The 15,604-nt window shown below is 34.8% G+C and overlaps 2 protein-coding genes and 1 long non-coding RNA gene across 5 annotated transcripts; 1 reads left to right on the top strand and 2 right to left on the bottom strand.

Moving 5' to 3' along the window:
* The first annotated feature begins 308 nt into the window (after window positions 1-308).
* On the top strand, window positions 309-3,892 carry LOC140058548 (N-acyl-phosphatidylethanolamine-hydrolyzing phospholipase D-like). 2 transcript variants are annotated; one of them, XM_072104211.1, is made up of 6 exons: window positions 309-445; window positions 601-665; window positions 1,425-1,654; window positions 2,043-2,671; window positions 2,933-3,047; window positions 3,260-3,892. In XM_072104211.1, exons 2-6 carry the CDS (start codon window positions 608-610, stop codon window positions 3,365-3,367), a joined length of 1,140 nt encoding a protein of 379 aa, XP_071960312.1. In that variant the 5' UTR covers window positions 309-445; window positions 601-607; the 3' UTR covers window positions 3,368-3,892. The 2 variants fall into 2 exon arrangements, with proteins under 2 accessions (XP_071960312.1, XP_071960313.1); XM_072104212.1 differs by lacking the exon at window positions 309-445 and having other exon boundaries at window positions 630-669.
* LOC140058547 (actin-related protein 8-like) lies at window positions 3,870-9,518 on the bottom strand. 2 transcript variants are annotated; one of them, XM_072104209.1, is made up of 13 exons: window positions 9,429-9,518; window positions 8,794-8,924; window positions 8,435-8,611; window positions 8,083-8,193; window positions 7,288-7,392; window positions 6,942-7,115; window positions 6,576-6,686; window positions 6,247-6,362; window positions 5,964-6,117; window positions 5,476-5,703; window positions 4,978-5,200; window positions 4,631-4,797; window positions 3,870-4,541 (listed from the first exon to the last, which is right to left on the bottom strand). In XM_072104209.1, the coding sequence occupies exons 2-13, from the start codon at window positions 8,815-8,817 to the stop codon at window positions 4,398-4,400; spliced, it is 1,734 nt and encodes a 577-aa protein (XP_071960310.1). In that variant the 5' UTR covers window positions 8,818-8,924; window positions 9,429-9,518; the 3' UTR covers window positions 3,870-4,397. The 2 variants fall into 2 exon arrangements, with proteins under 2 accessions (XP_071960310.1, XP_071960311.1); XM_072104210.1 differs by lacking the exon at window positions 9,429-9,518 and adding an exon at window positions 9,367-9,381.
* Window positions 9,519-14,253: 4,735 nt separating this feature from the next.
* On the bottom strand, window positions 14,254-15,290 carry LOC140059092 (uncharacterized). Its single transcript, XR_011847108.1, has 3 exons — window positions 15,196-15,290; window positions 14,723-14,872; window positions 14,254-14,468 (listed from the first exon to the last, which is right to left on the bottom strand). It is a non-coding gene; the product is annotated as an uncharacterized lncRNA (long non-coding RNA).
* Between the last annotated feature and the right edge of the window lie 314 nt (window positions 15,291-15,604).

Here is a 15,604-nt window from a genome sequence, read left to right as displayed (position 1 = left end):
GGCTCTATCATCAAAAAGGAAATGAGGCATCCAGAAATCCAGCCAATCAGATACGCCTATTTCAAGTCCAACCTACATCCCGCCCACAACTGTCCCTCCACGCCGCTCCCAACCACTTCCAGGACCCTGGGGAAAGCTGGTTGTGAACAACATTGGTGTCTCTGCAGAAGCTATCGCAACGTGGTAATTTTTTTCTAAAATTTATGAAAAACTGGCATACTGTATATATTTCGTAGTCTCTTTGCTGTCGTGCAGTTGAACCGTCATGCTCGAATGGTTTCAATTCTATAGGCTTCTCTTTTATGATTATCATCAGCATCGATTACATAATTTATACACTCGACCTCAGACTGTGCAATATGATGACATGCATTTTATAGATTGATAAATTGTGTATAAATAAAAGCAATTTAGCGTGCTATCTGTACGTTTAGAGGAGAAAAGAGTAAGTATCTTAAATCCATCCTCATATAGTTAATAAATAGTATAGTATCTAGGAAATCGATCCGACAGGCTATATAAACAAGATGGGGATTCCCCCATTTGCTACCAAAGTCTGTGTGGTCATATAATAGCATATTTTCTCTTTTTGAATCATAGAGACCTAATGGAAACTAATGAGGAAACTGTAGGTAACCATCAAGGAGAAACGGGAACTGTTTCAGGTAGGTAAAGGAATCAGATTTAATCTATATAAACGTACTGTGACTGTAGTATATTGATATATTTTTGGAGGGAGATAGACGGAAGAAGAATTTCAGTCATTTAATAGTGCAGTTCCTATCTATAATCATATTCATTGAGTTACTGGCGATTGTTAGGTTATCATCTCATCTTAATTGAAAGACCAAATATTCTCAACTATCTAATTATAATAATCTTACATCCTGGAAGCCAAACAAAGATTGGATGTTACGAATACATATACCACTGTCATAGAAAGAGAGATTACTAAAGATTTAAATGCTTTTAATTAATCTAAATCTGCGTAATTTATTTTGGTTGAGCATGCATACAGTATAATGGTGTCATAACACTGACATTCTGAACATTAAATTCATTATAACAAATGAAATATATGTAGTGATATTACTGTATAAATTAGAAATATTCTACGTATAAAATCGTTATAACCTCAGTTCATTGTTTTAGGTGTATCGTCATGCTCCAGCGATTTTAAATTATTATTATTATTATTTATTGCCAAAAACCAGTTACAAACAAACAAAACACAGAAACTAAGTCATCATACAATTATGATGACTGCATATAGGTTAAAAACAATACACACTGCAGTACAAACAAACAAACAATTTCTTTTTATTAGTATATAGGCCTATAAAGGTCGTCATCGTATTGATCGATTTGTTTTCTACATAGACATAGGCATATTTGTTTAATAATATTTCTAATACTTTTTATAGATATTCAAAATAAAATGGCAACTAAAGAGCCTGCAAAGATTGTTGAAGGGTCATGGAATCATAGAATGGACTCTGAAGTGACGTCATCGAAAGTTAAACGAACGGTTTTTAAAAATTATGTCAACCCGTGGAAGTCTTGGACATTTCCAGGTTTAATAGACTTTATTAAACTGCAAAGAACATTTATGTTTGGGGAGCGTAACTTGATGAAAAAACCTGCTGACCAAGAGGCAAGATATTATGTGATGCCTTAAATGTCATGCAAATGTGCCGCTCAATGTAAAGTGTTAAATATAAACGAAAACCAGAATTAACACAGTTTACCAAAGACTCCATTATTGTATTTAGCATTTTATTAACTTTAAACCATGTACCTATAACATATTTATGTGAGCCGCTATAATAAACGCACAAAGCACATGACCGGAAGCTCGTCATAACTTCCTCTTTTGTACGCCGCCACTATACAATCAACCGCGTAATTATGAATCTATTGACCTTGCACCTTCATGCCAATGACGGTCGGAAGAAGGGATGTATCTTATAGATAACCGACAATTGTATAAAATAATGTGTATAAAATAATGTGTATAAGTTTATCATTTTATTTCTATGCAGGAGTTGGACGAAAACTTGCCTGTGGTCACACCAGACTGGACTTCACCACCGGACGATGGCATAGCTGTAACATGGATTGGACACGCCTCTGTACTTGCCAGGTTTGATGGAATAAGCGTACTAACTGATCCGGTATTTAGCAACAGATGCAGTCCATTTTCATTTGCTGGTCCTAAACGCTACCGACCAGCTCCATGTACCGTGCAGGAATTACCACACATTGACGCAGTGGTTATAAGTCATGCGCACTACGACCATCTTGATAAACACACGGTCGTTGACCTTAACCGAAAGTACGGGTCAAACCTGAGATGGTTTGTACCCAAGGGTTTACGGAAATGGTTTGAGAGCGTCGGAGTAACCGACGTGGTGGAACTTAACTGGTGGGACGAAGAAGTTCTGCCCAATCATGACAACGTCAAGTTCGTGTTTACTCCGACTCAACATTGGAGTAACCGAGGACTGCACGACTCTGGTTCACATTTATGGGGAAGCTGGTGCGTTTTTGGACCGAACCGCAGCTTTTTCTTCGCAGGAGATACAGGTTACTGCGAAGCATTTCAAGAAATTGGAAAACGATATGGTCCTTTTGACCTTTCTGCCATCCCTATTGGAGCGTATGAACCTAGGTAAGTGTTCTCATACTTCATCTTTAATAAGTGCATCATAATAAATGCAGTATGCCTTCTGCACTTAACAAGACTTTTCCAATCAGTTCGATTCTTGGGCAGTGCGTGCATAGACTTATTAGATTTGGATAGAGCTCTTTACACTGTGATATCATAGTCTAGAGGAAGAAGCCCTTTGTCAAGTGTCTTCTCTTCATCACTCAGGCATTCTGTGTAATACTGTAGTTCTCAATTATGATATGTATTCAATTCTATTTTCAGATGGTTTATGGGACCACAGCATGTGAATCCAGAAGAAGCTGTCAAGATCCATCAAGACGTTGAATCCAAAAAGACCGTTGGGATCCATTGGGGAACATTTGTACTAACAACAGAAGTAAGCAACAATATTCTACTTATTTTCTAAGTTTCCTTTTTACACAAACACAGGATGAAAATTGTAGAGCTGTTATTCATGATCATCCCACTGATACACACGTATACCCTTTCCTTAAAATTGCTCATGGTCTGGTATCAAAATAAAATAGTAAATTTAGATACAACTTGATACAAGTTTTCACTTACATTTCATCCTCTTTCTCTCCATAGCATTATATGGAACCAAAGACAAAACTTGAGGAAGAGCTGGTGAAGCAGGGGCTTAGTGAGGAAGACTTCTTCACCTTAAAGCATGGTGAAACAAAATACTTTAGTTAATGAATAAGAAACATTTCAGATCTCCGATGGTAGTATTAATGTCAGATTAGACAAAGTCGACTGTTGTTAGCTTACGCTGAGAGAATTCATTTCTATTGTTTATTACTACATTTGTAATGAAATTTAAAGAATCAGCTGCTCTATAACACCCTGCATTTAGACGCCAAGTGGCAACAAACCCATAAGTTCGATGTTTTCAAAAAGTGAATTATTTAATATTACACTGTATATATCTTTGTCACTTAGTCTTAGTTTTTCCTTAATTTAAATTATTGCCATCGTCTATTTTAATTTATGTGCAGCGCATTGAGACCTTGCTTATATACGCTATATAAGAATGAACTATTATTAGTCAATTTCATTGTGATGTTTGGCGAATGAATCGCTCCTCCCTGATTTGGGTTATTGGTGGGTTTAAGTTTAACTTAAGTTTTTTTACTGAACCGAAAAACTTTAATCCATGCTATCAATAAAATGTAGTTGTGTGCCAAATTTTTTAAGAAATATAATTTCAAAAGGAGCATAGTAGTTTATTGTTTATTTCATTCACAATAAACATCTGCTTGCTTGAGAACTGTAAATAATATAATCTATTTTTTCTTCCAATTGATGACTTATTTTATTTCAAGTAAATATTCCAAAATTGATTATATCTTATTCAGACTCAACCCTGCCTCCTTTTGTTGTATTCTTTTTTTTATTCCTAGCCTGTCCACCCAGGCAGCACTTGCCAGTTCTTATACTATGACGTTATCCAAATTCCTTCACTTGCACTGATGAAGGGCTAGTGTTGCCCGAAAGCTCTGCTAAATTTTCTGGCTGTTTTACTTATCGTTTTGATTTAGCTTTTCGCTTTTTTTTTTGTATCTCCATTGAGATCCAGCCACTGATACCAACAGCATTGTCATTTTTTTCAGTAATTTGCCTTTGGATTTATAAACTGTATATGTAACAGTTTGTGCAAGCAGGGCCTACAGCAAATGGCTCAACTATATTATGGTCTTTCTCACTTGTTTCAAAGTGTCTATGTTTACCATACAAAGGGTGACCGTTCTCTTAGCACCTTTAGTCCCATTGATTTCCATTCTTTCTGTTTTATCCAAAGTTCTTGAGCTGTATCAAGGCAACTCAGTACAGCACCGCCCTTCCAAACTGTGAGTCTGGGGTCCATATCCTAAAATGAAATCAATAGAAAATTAATCTGTTAACTGTACTTAATTATTAATGGTATTTATGATGAGAAACATAAGTACAATCCGATACCTTTGATTTACAGATGACTTCAACCTTATCAACGACGGCTCTGAAAGATGGTGGCATTTTACTTTGAATACGATATTGAAGCATGTCTACCGCCCCCTGGAATAATCCAAGACCACCACCAACGACTAGAATACAACTATACATTTTCTTCTTTGTCTCTTCTGAAGCTGAATCATGAAAATAATTGTAATTTTTATTATAGCAAACTACAGTAGTGTGATGTGTCCAAATATAGTAGTGTATAAGGGGCACATCACATTTGATAGTGTAGACAGAGGTTTAGAGATGACTTTATAAAAATTAACAGTATATATCCCACTAAAACGGACTTATGAAATAAAACGTACAGCAACAATCAATACTATGTAGTATAGCCTGGTCTATACCCAGAGGCTTATCCAGTGATTGTGACGTTGAAATGCGTCTTGATATCGTTGGTGGTGGCGCTTCGGTGGGAATCACCTCGGTGTGGTGGTTAGTTGGTGAGGTATTTCTGTGTGTATTGGCGGCTCCTTCAACATTACTGTTATTTTCTGCACCAGCTTTCTCTAAGGCTTTTGCTTTTGCGGCCTATAAAAAAAATAAGTTATTAATGCACAAATAAATCAACACATGGAACACAACCAGTCAAGGGGTTACAACAGCACCATAACATGTGAGTGTCCACAACCAATACAACAAACTACAAAATACAATTATAAAAATATAAAAAAAAAACATTAAAAACAAGATAAAATACACATAAAGAGAATAAAATATTATATACAAAAATTAGTTTAGTTTCTATTAAGAAAGTTAAGTTAGTCTCTATGAATGGATGTTAGGGTCAAAATAAAACAACCAACCTGTTGCTGAGTTTGTAATAGATAGTTTTCATCATGAATATCTTCCGAATCTCCTTGATTCCGTTGCTGTGTCTTAACCATCTTCTCGCCTACGATGCCAAATAACTGAGGGTAAAACAGACCCATGGGGGCCTGCAGTGTCTCGTCCCCTAGCTTCAACTGGTACATGATAGTCGAGCTGTTAGGATTACGTACATGAAAATCTAATAGTTGGATTCCATCCAGATCCTTATAAATAGAGAAAAGATACCAGCCTTATGAACACAAGATACCTTTATTATCTAGCTTATGTGCACTTTAAAGAACCTAGTACATCTTTCGAGACGAGTAGGGGGGTTACCCCGGTGTATTAGTACATCACAGCCACTGATCATAACTGGGCCTTCTGGGAGACCAGTCTTTGACTGAAGCGATCACCCAGTTTAAATAAATAATAAATAAATAAAAGTATTTGTATATTTTCATTAAAAAGTTTCAACTCAACGTACTTGATCTAAATGACAAAAAGTTTCTTTAAGCTCAACAAGCAACAATGCATCCATCGTTTTCTCCATCTGACATTCTCGATATGGCATGTGCGCCCTCTGGAGAAGTGATGTGAAGCACCGTGTAACATCTCCTCCACCATAACCCATGCATAGTCTAAAAAGTGATGATGAAAAGTAGAAATATAATCATTTCTACAAAGGAAAGAATTGCTTTTCATATAGGATATTTACAATGTTTTTAAATCGATGAATATTAAAACTAGGTTAAAGGTCGATTACTGACCTTGAATTGCGATTGGAAAGTCCATCTTCTACGCAGCTAACACTTGTCTTTTGATCCCCAACATCTACAACACAAGCACTTGGTATCCCACTGCCGTACAATGCACATACAGACTCCTGTAAATATGTTACAACTTTTAATAAATTTCTGTCTACACTATCAAACTTTGTGACAAAAAAATGTCATATCACTACCATATTTTGGCATATCACTATTATATTTTGGCACATCCAACTTTTCTTTTGTCAAACTAGTTTGATAGTGTAGACAAGTGTGTATGGCAAGTTCTCTCATAAAAGCCTAAGTTCTAAAGGATCTGTAGTACGAACCTGATGGACGATGGCTGACCCAAATCCAAGCCGTATCAGCAGCAAATTCATTAATTCTTTGACATGCGGTCGATGATATATATCAGGAATCAGTAAGATAACTTTATAACTCTGTATTGGAGAAAGAGAGCAGAGAGCATTGTTTATTAAATATATAAATAGTATTTTAACATTGCCTTTTGATGTATTTTTCTCTGTTGTTTTATTGTCTTAATTATGCCAAGCAAAATGAATTTCCATTTTAAAGTGGACCAATAAAATTTCTGGAATCTTGAATTAGTATAGTAGTGTACAATATACAATACTACAGTTATCTAATGTACAGTAATGTGTTGTTTAATGGTTGTTAATTTCACTTGAATGTACCTTAAGGTCTTTGACAGGGATGTCAAGCTTGGTTTCAATCACTTTACTCCATATTGTCTCCATATCTTGTAACACAGCTGTTATACTGCCCCCAATTCCAGAATGAATGTTAAATCTTCCTTGCCTGATTGGCCAATGGATATGATATTCTTCATTCGGGTCTAAATACAAAGCCTAAAATAACAACAAATACAATACAAGTTCTTTTTATATAATCTGTGTATTAAAATTTAAAGCACAGTATAACGTTTAGTTACTCAAATCCAAGGAAATATAAGTAAAAGTTTCCAAAGCCTTTTAGGCACAAATTGTGTATAACAGTTTATTATATTATGAGTATACAAACCTCTTCTCCAATGAAACAATCTGATTGGTGATTGGTCGGTGTCCAAGTCAGTCCTGAATTTTCATCTAGTGGCTGTGGTTTGACCTCATCATTGTGGTTGATGACCTGCCAATAGAAAAATGCTATAAATTGAATCAAGATATGAAAACTGGTAAGGGTACACATTACCCATGAGGATGACCCTTGACCCCATCTCTAAGCATTAGACAGTGTTGTTGTGGATTTGTCAGTTAATAATTGTACATGTGGGGAACATGTCAAGAAAGGTGCACCAAAATGCATTACTGTTTTTGTAAGCCTGACCTTTAGATGTATTTTAACTGATAGAAAACATTTGGGACATTCATAAACATGCATTGTCAGCTATATCTATTATAGACATGCTTACGCATTCCGCGTAAGATTATTTAAAACACGTTTCAGTAAAGTATAACTAACAATCTCTAATCGAAAATATACATTTTTTTGTTTATGGGTTGCACTACAAATACACGCAATGATATATTCATATTCAAATTATTTAATACATCAAAACAAACAAATAAAATTAACATCAAGATAAATGATGAAAATATATATATATGCAATACAATGTTATTGAGTTTTAATAGTTTTTATTCGGCCGTTTAATATATAAGAATTTACAGTAGTAGCGAGTATACTGTAAAGAGGTTGAGTGTTTATGAAATTTTAAAAAACAAGCTTCAATTCAAGTGTATATTTTCCACATACAACAAATTATACATAATGTACATGAAAGTTTTGTCTTTTAGGAAGCTTGGGATGATAACTTACCTCTGTTAGTGCAACACTCTGCCTCCTTTGTCCTGACGATGTCTTCTTTGCCCATATTGCTTGCTGTACCATCTTAAGTGCATGTTGCTTTTGATTGTTGCTATTGGGATGCTATCAAATAAACAGTTAATAATTAATATAATAATGATATTTCAACAATGAATGGTTTTTGTATTTTAAAAATATAATTTTACTATTAATAATTTTTGAATTTTTTTTACAATTATATACTAGGTTAATGTGAATGGTGTCTCTCTGGAGTTTCTTAACATTTTGAATGGTCACAATCCCTGGGGTGTCTTCAGAGATCACCATGAAGTTTGATGTGAAAGGGTTATCAAACTTTACTTACACTCGTCGTAGATCTTATTAGTTTATCTTCATATTTGCTATCACAATTCTGCTTTGGTTTCCTAGCAACGACATGAGGAACTGACACAGGATATGCATCAGTGGCTCGGCCAATTCTTATCCAATAAGATCCAGGATGGATAATGAGAATGTTGTTTCCAAAAACAGGATCAGAAGCCTGAAAATATAAATGTCATTCTACGACAATGGTCGTGAAGGCTACTGCCAAATAATATTATTAGTGGGAATTAGACCTTGAAATTTGAAATTCTGTGGAAGTATAACTATTTTGGTTGTTGTGTGTCATAATACTTTTCTTAATTCTTTTTTTTAAGATATTGACAGTAAATAGATACTTACATCAGTGCTACTGTCCTCTTCCATAATTAATATAGTACTAGTAGTAGACAGTTACCACAAAAATACTTTCTGATGTAGTCTTCTTTCCTAGTATTAACAGTCTTACATTTTGTAACAGATAATTATTGGATCTGTAATTAAACATAAAAAAAGTTAAACACTTAAGAACAAGTTAATATTCTCCAATTCATCATTATTAAAATTTAATTTAGGGCAACTATTCAATACAGATATTGGGAATATTATCATGTTGCTAGTTTATTACATTCTGACCATATCTGACTGCTTAACTGGCTCTAGGCTAAAGTATGGTGGTACGCCTCCTAGTTAGGTTAGGTCCAACCTTGCTAGCCCCTCATGTGAATGTAGAGACTAGATTGAATAGTAAGTTAAGGACCTCCTACCTAGCTAGCTAGGCCTAGTAGTCTAGGCTAGCTTATTTTAGCCTGGCCTAATAATAATACTAAAATACTAATAGAGGGCCTTCTTTTAGTTGAATTTTAGGCCTAAAAAAGTCACGAGATTTGCATGAAAAAAATGAATTAATAATGTCATAAAATATGGTTTAAATACGATATTGTTTATCTATGCCCTAGAGTAATAGTAGTAGTAGTAGTAGTATTTAGTAGGCCTACCCTTTTCACACACACGGTTGTTTTGCGTGTGTCCTCCGCAAGAAGCCACGCGGTGTGCTTAATCATGTGTGACGAAGAAGTTCTACAAAGAGATTGCAAATTGCGCCGCCTATGACATAAGTTTTAAGATAATCTTTCTAAATTTCTTCATCATACTGTATTAAACAGTTACATCTGTCTATTCTTTTGACTCAGATCACATAGTTTTAAATTGAAAAAAATATTTAAATCAACAACGCATAATAATAAATCAATATATGTGTGCGTGGTATGACATGTCGTAGTAAATAAATTGTTGCTATTGTTCATCCATTTTTTAATCAACTACGCATCCGATCGATACGCACAATTTAAATATAAAGAACTTAATGTTGTGTATTTAGTGTGGAACTAGAAATCGAAGACGAATAACCTGTTTTTCAGAAATGATTTTCATCACAATAGTGATAGGATTACTTGTACTGTGTTGTAAAGAAAGTTTTTCTGTTACAGCAACATCAGAAACGTATGTTGTTTTAAACCATACTATGATGTACGGTTGGAGTAAACAGTTTGACAGAATGAACCGTATCCAATGTTTACTGTTTTGCTCTCAGAAAATGTTTTGTTTTTCTGTCAACTACAATGAGCGCGACAGGGTGTGTCAAATCAGCAAACAGACGCGGACCGATGGGTATGTTGTTCATAACTCATCGTTTGACTATATGGAAAAGGTAGGGTTAATGTTGGCTTTAATACGCGCGCTATGAACATCCCTCTAAAATATAATTATATTCTTGGTAAGCGCATACGTGCGCGCGCACGTACGTACATGCTTAATGTACTGTGTAGTGGTGTTTAAAACAACGCGATACACGATAAGCCATTTTTCACACAAAAACTTCATACATCCTTTTTATTCATTACAAAATGACGATTACTTTTTATTTTCTCTAAACATAGATTAGTAGATGTACAATAATATAATTAGTCACATCTTAATTCGTTAGCAGCGCGCACGTGTCCGAACGTTGAGGTACGATGAGGCGCTAAAAGACAATAACAGTTTAAAGGTATAAAGATTCTAATTGTGTATGTTAATACTTTACAGATAATCGATGACGGTGATCTAAAGAAATGTAAGTAAAGACAATACATTATATTTTTTTCCATTTTTGTAATGTTCCTATGAATTTTTTGTAATTATTTTTGTAAATTTATATTTTAAATTAAGGGTGCCACAGATTAAAAGCATTGTAGTTAGGCCTACCCTAAATGATACAATTTATAGATAAATATAAACGGCAACAAGTAATAGTAGTAGTAATAATCTTACTTACTCTGTTCACACATATGTACCCATCTGAATTTGAGTTTATACTACCATCTGCTGGTGTGTCCATCAAAACCATATCAGTAGTATGAATTCTCATGCCAGCTGTAATAGCGACATCAGTATCAGGATCCTTAGGATGCCACTCAATATTAGAACCAAACTCTTGTCCTGCTTCCGACTTCCAATTTGTATCTATATTTCTATCTAATCCCACCTGACGTGATAATCCGGTAACGTAATCTCCTGCTCCATAAATGGTATTAACGTAGTCGAGGACTGTTTTCAATTCATCATTGGTGAGAAGACTGACAAGATATCCACCAGAAGACTCACAGTCAGCCTTTGCTTTTAATCTGTGGCACCCTTAATTTAAAATGGTTGTAGTTGTTTTTCACACTTTATTGTACCTTATTTCTTCTTTTTATATATTTTATGAAATTTGTGTAAAAAAAACAAAGAATAATACTCAAGCAATCAAAAATACTCCGCTAAAATTTCATTCATTTCATTTTATTGTTCCACATAAAATATGACAAGACAAAGAAAAAAAAAGAATTTAAAAAACCTGGGTAGTTATTTGTTTATGTGAGGAGACTCAAGTAAGCCAAAAAAGGCTTTAAGGCTGAGTTCCAAAATACATCACATAGTACATGGTAACGAAAAATTGCTTTCTAAAAAAAGGAACAAAAAAGCCAAACAGATTTGATTGAATATGAATACAAGGAAAAGTAAGGAATAAATTCACATAGTAACAAATTTATTAACTATCTAAAGAATATTGATGGATTAAGTATTGTTTGCATTTTTTTAAAAATGAAAGTAAGGTAGGTAATAATTTTATTCCATAAAAATGGTCCGTTAAAAATGAAAGAATTTTTCCTGAAGGCTGTAGTGTACTTTTCATAAATAAAATGTTTCCGGGTAGATGACCTGGTCTTATATGAATGGCACTGATGCAGTCTAGTACGATGACGGTGATATAGTCATGGGTTGACAACCGGCCGAAAGATAGGCCTGTATGTCAATTTATTTATGTTAGCTATATATTATATTTGACTTTTTTTTCTCAAAAATCTAGACGGAATAGCTTTAATGCCACCTGTAGATAACTACAGCAATGCAAAGAAAGTGTGTGTAAGTAACATGGGCTCACTGTTATCCTACGAACAACTGTACAACGCGTTTCAATCAGGTATGGAGAACAACTGCTGCGAAGAAGGCTGGCTTCAAAGTGGTGAGATCGCCTTCACTGAACCCACAGATGAGTGCACGCCGAGATCACCAGAAGAGCACAGCAATGTGTTTCCTTGCAAGGAATATCTGGCTAATGTCTACTGCAACAGGGAAGATAAGGATGATTCGCTAGATTATTTACCAGATAATCAACGAATTATTCGACTAACTGCTAACAGTTCAAGAAGACTGAGTCCAGAAGACGCAGATACGTGCTGCAACTCAACATTTAGCGGCCGCCTTGCGACACCGAGTGAAGTTTATAATAGTACAGTGACCAATGGAGTTGATCTTTGTGAGGAGGGGTGGCATTTAAACTTCTTGGTTGGCAACGCTTGTGTCGGAAACAAGCCTCCAGAATTTTGGCATTACCCCAGAAGTGACGAATTTCGCCTATATAACTTACAAACCAATATCGAACATTTTGGTTTTTGCATTGTCCCCGCTAAAAATCAGACGGTTCCGGATACTGATCCGTTCCCTGATCACCGTGTAATGAACGGACGAGGCGACTCGCGCTACTCCTTAAATTTTTACGCGGCAGAAGAGCTTTGTTCCACTCATGGGGGAAGAATGGCTACACTGGAGGAAGTTGAAGCGGCTTGGGCGATGGGCTATGACAGCTGTAATTATGGGTGGGTTGCTAAGGGTGTGGTAATACTCCCTATAACACATCCGAGACCGAAGTGCAATCCCGGAAGTCCACCAATGGTCCAAATTGTCACTTACGGTGATGAATCCACTTATTTATCAACTGTGTTTTGCTATATATTTTTGTGAAGTGAAGTTTTTATTTACTGAAACAATTTCGTACAAACTATATTTGGTTTTTCTTTGCTGTACTAAAATAATTTCAGGTAAGCATGAAATAGAAAAAAAAAGCAATTTCTCGTTTTCTTTTTAAAAGGTTAAAAAAAAAAGGATTGTTGTCTTTCGATGTACACAAGTAATATTTGTCTTTGTGTTAAGTAGTTCAAATTATTGATGATACACCGTCTCGAATGGTTAACATACAAAACACTTAAAGATGTATTGTCCCCCTGAAAACATTTTTTTTTTAAATATTTTTGTTGAATAGGCCATTTTAATTGCACATAAAAGTTATTCACTTTGAACTCAAATTGGATCGAAAAGAAAAATTATTTACTCGAGAAAATCGTAATTTAAAGCAAAAATTAACCAACCGGAAGCTATTTGTCTGGAAGACAAACGTGTTCCGGTTTAATTTAACCCTTGACCTGAGTTAGCTCATAAATATTCATATTGTATGGATACATCGTGTGGATGATGGTTCTCTTGCTCAACAAACAGCCAACAACGCGACGATGGCAATGCATAGAGAGAGTCGAGTAGTGACGTTGACGCGAGACGATAGACTATAGCTAGCACTGTAGCAGAATACTAAGTAGAACTGCGGTTGGTAACTTTGATGTTGAATCTTATTTATTTAGGTGAGTTTTTGTTTCGCTAGCAGGAGAGGCCTAGTTAGGCCTAGGCTAGGCCCGAATTTGCTGCTACTGTACTAGCCTAGGCCTAGTAGTACTAGCACAACCACATGGCAGGCAGTTTCGGGTAGCCTTACCTGCTGCCTCCTTCTGTTTCTAGTAGAAGTAGAGGTAGGCCTAGGCTAGGCAGTACACTGCTAGCTAGGGCTAGACCACCACCAGGAGGGGTGTATTTTTGGTTTATAATTTTTTTTTCCATCATGATGAATTGGTTTAATTTGTTAGGATTTCAACTATCTATTCTGCAGAGAAAATTACCAAATAAATCTAAATATTGTTTTGGATGTTTTTACTGTACAGTATTTTAAAAATATTTTCTGCATCAAATGCAATAGCTTCAAATCAACATTTGCACAATTAACCATTTTGTGCAGATATTTTGATACAAATTTCTTCTTTTTTTTTCAGGTATTAACATTGATTGAACAATAAGAGCAAGTGAAGTAGTGAGAAACACAAAATGTACCGTACAGAGTGGCAACATTCACAAATTTATTGAAACATTTCTTACTATTAAAATGACACTTTGTAATGGATATGAGCGATCTTAGAAGACTATAGCTGCCGTAATTACTGCCACAATCAACACATTGATATTAGTAGACAAATTGACACAAAAAACAATACAGGAATTCAATAAGATATACTGTAACTGTATATATATATATTTTTTATTAACTCCTTTTGCACTGTAATATTTACAGTAACATTATGAAGTGTAAGTAAAATTGAAGAATTTATTCTGTGTACTGTTTTAGTAGTATTTTTTATTTATTGAATGTTTACAAAATAATATACTGTACAAATATTATTGCTTTATAAAAAAAATTATACATTTTACAAGCTGAACAGGAACATACTGGCCGAATGCAGCATCACAAATATTTTTCTTGCAATATCCAATCATATTCCAATACAGAGTCTATCTTGAGTTGTCTTTATGAAGTACGAATGTGACCTCTGTTCCAGTCTTCATCAGCTCAACGTCTTTAAATAAAAATTTTTAAATAATGATGTATAAATAAGTTAAATATTTCACAAAATCTAAAGTTTTTAATTTCGGCAAAGTACGAAAACCTGGAATTTGGTATTTAGAAATAGGTCTAGATCATGCACATTTTGTACAAAATGTGGGCTAGTGAAATTGCTTGCTTTGACATATAAGTAGGCCTACACTAACTTTTTATGGTAAAACACATTACAACTTAATAAAGAGAAAACAAGTACAGTATTTGACTTACTACAGTACAGAGTAACATGGTAAAGAACAGTAGTTTGTGTTGTAAAATGGCTAAGCTGGCTTTTCCCCTCTGTCTACTTGTACTTGCTGCTGGAGGAAGGTTCTCAACTTCAGGCTTGTTGTAAGTTGTATTGTATTGTAACCATTTTCCCTGAAAAAATGTTTGTTTTATTTTTATCATAAAACTAGTTAAACAAGATTCAACTGTAAATTATGTATATGGTACAGCAGACTGGCTGTATTTTCGGATTGATGGCCTAGCCTAGGCCAGTCTATGAAGAGTACAATGTAAAGGGCCTAGCTGGGCATTTTCTGCAGGGACCCAATTGTCCCAGCAGCCTGCCTGCTCTACTACGATACTACTATAGTACTACTAGCCTATGCCTATGCATGTATTATTCTAGGCCTACGTCTGTCTAGTTTGCGTTATATATATAATTATTATATTTAAAATAACCGTCTAGGCCTACTTACCGACAAATTAACAGCTTAGCTTTACATACGATCAAGGGAAACCCCCAGTCGCGTCGATCTCTGGGTGTTTGTACAACGTGCATCATCCATGTTTGTTTGTGTCGATGCTCATTAACATATCATGCATATTTATGAGTTAGCTCTATCGGCCTAAATTTTGAGCTGACAAGTTGGGAAAATTGATTAACTTATTTTGTTTTTTTCTTAGCGAAATTAATAATTTTTTCGGATTTTTTTTTGGCGAAAGTGAACAACTTTATTATAGCTACAATATGGTCTATTCAAAATTTGATTTAATTGATCTTCATTTTTCATGTTTTGGGGGACAATACAACTTTAAAGTGCGTTTAAATGTTAACAATTGTTTCTTAAAACATTACCTAAGCTTGGTTCCCACTAGAACGTAACG

The sequence above is a fragment of the Antedon mediterranea genome, chromosome 9 (genome assembly GCF_964355755.1).
Source record: "Antedon mediterranea chromosome 9, ecAntMedi1.1, whole genome shotgun sequence".
Classification (NCBI taxonomy): domain Eukaryota; kingdom Metazoa; phylum Echinodermata; class Crinoidea; order Comatulida; family Antedonidae; genus Antedon; species Antedon mediterranea.
This window is presented reverse-complemented; position numbering and strand designations above follow the sequence as displayed.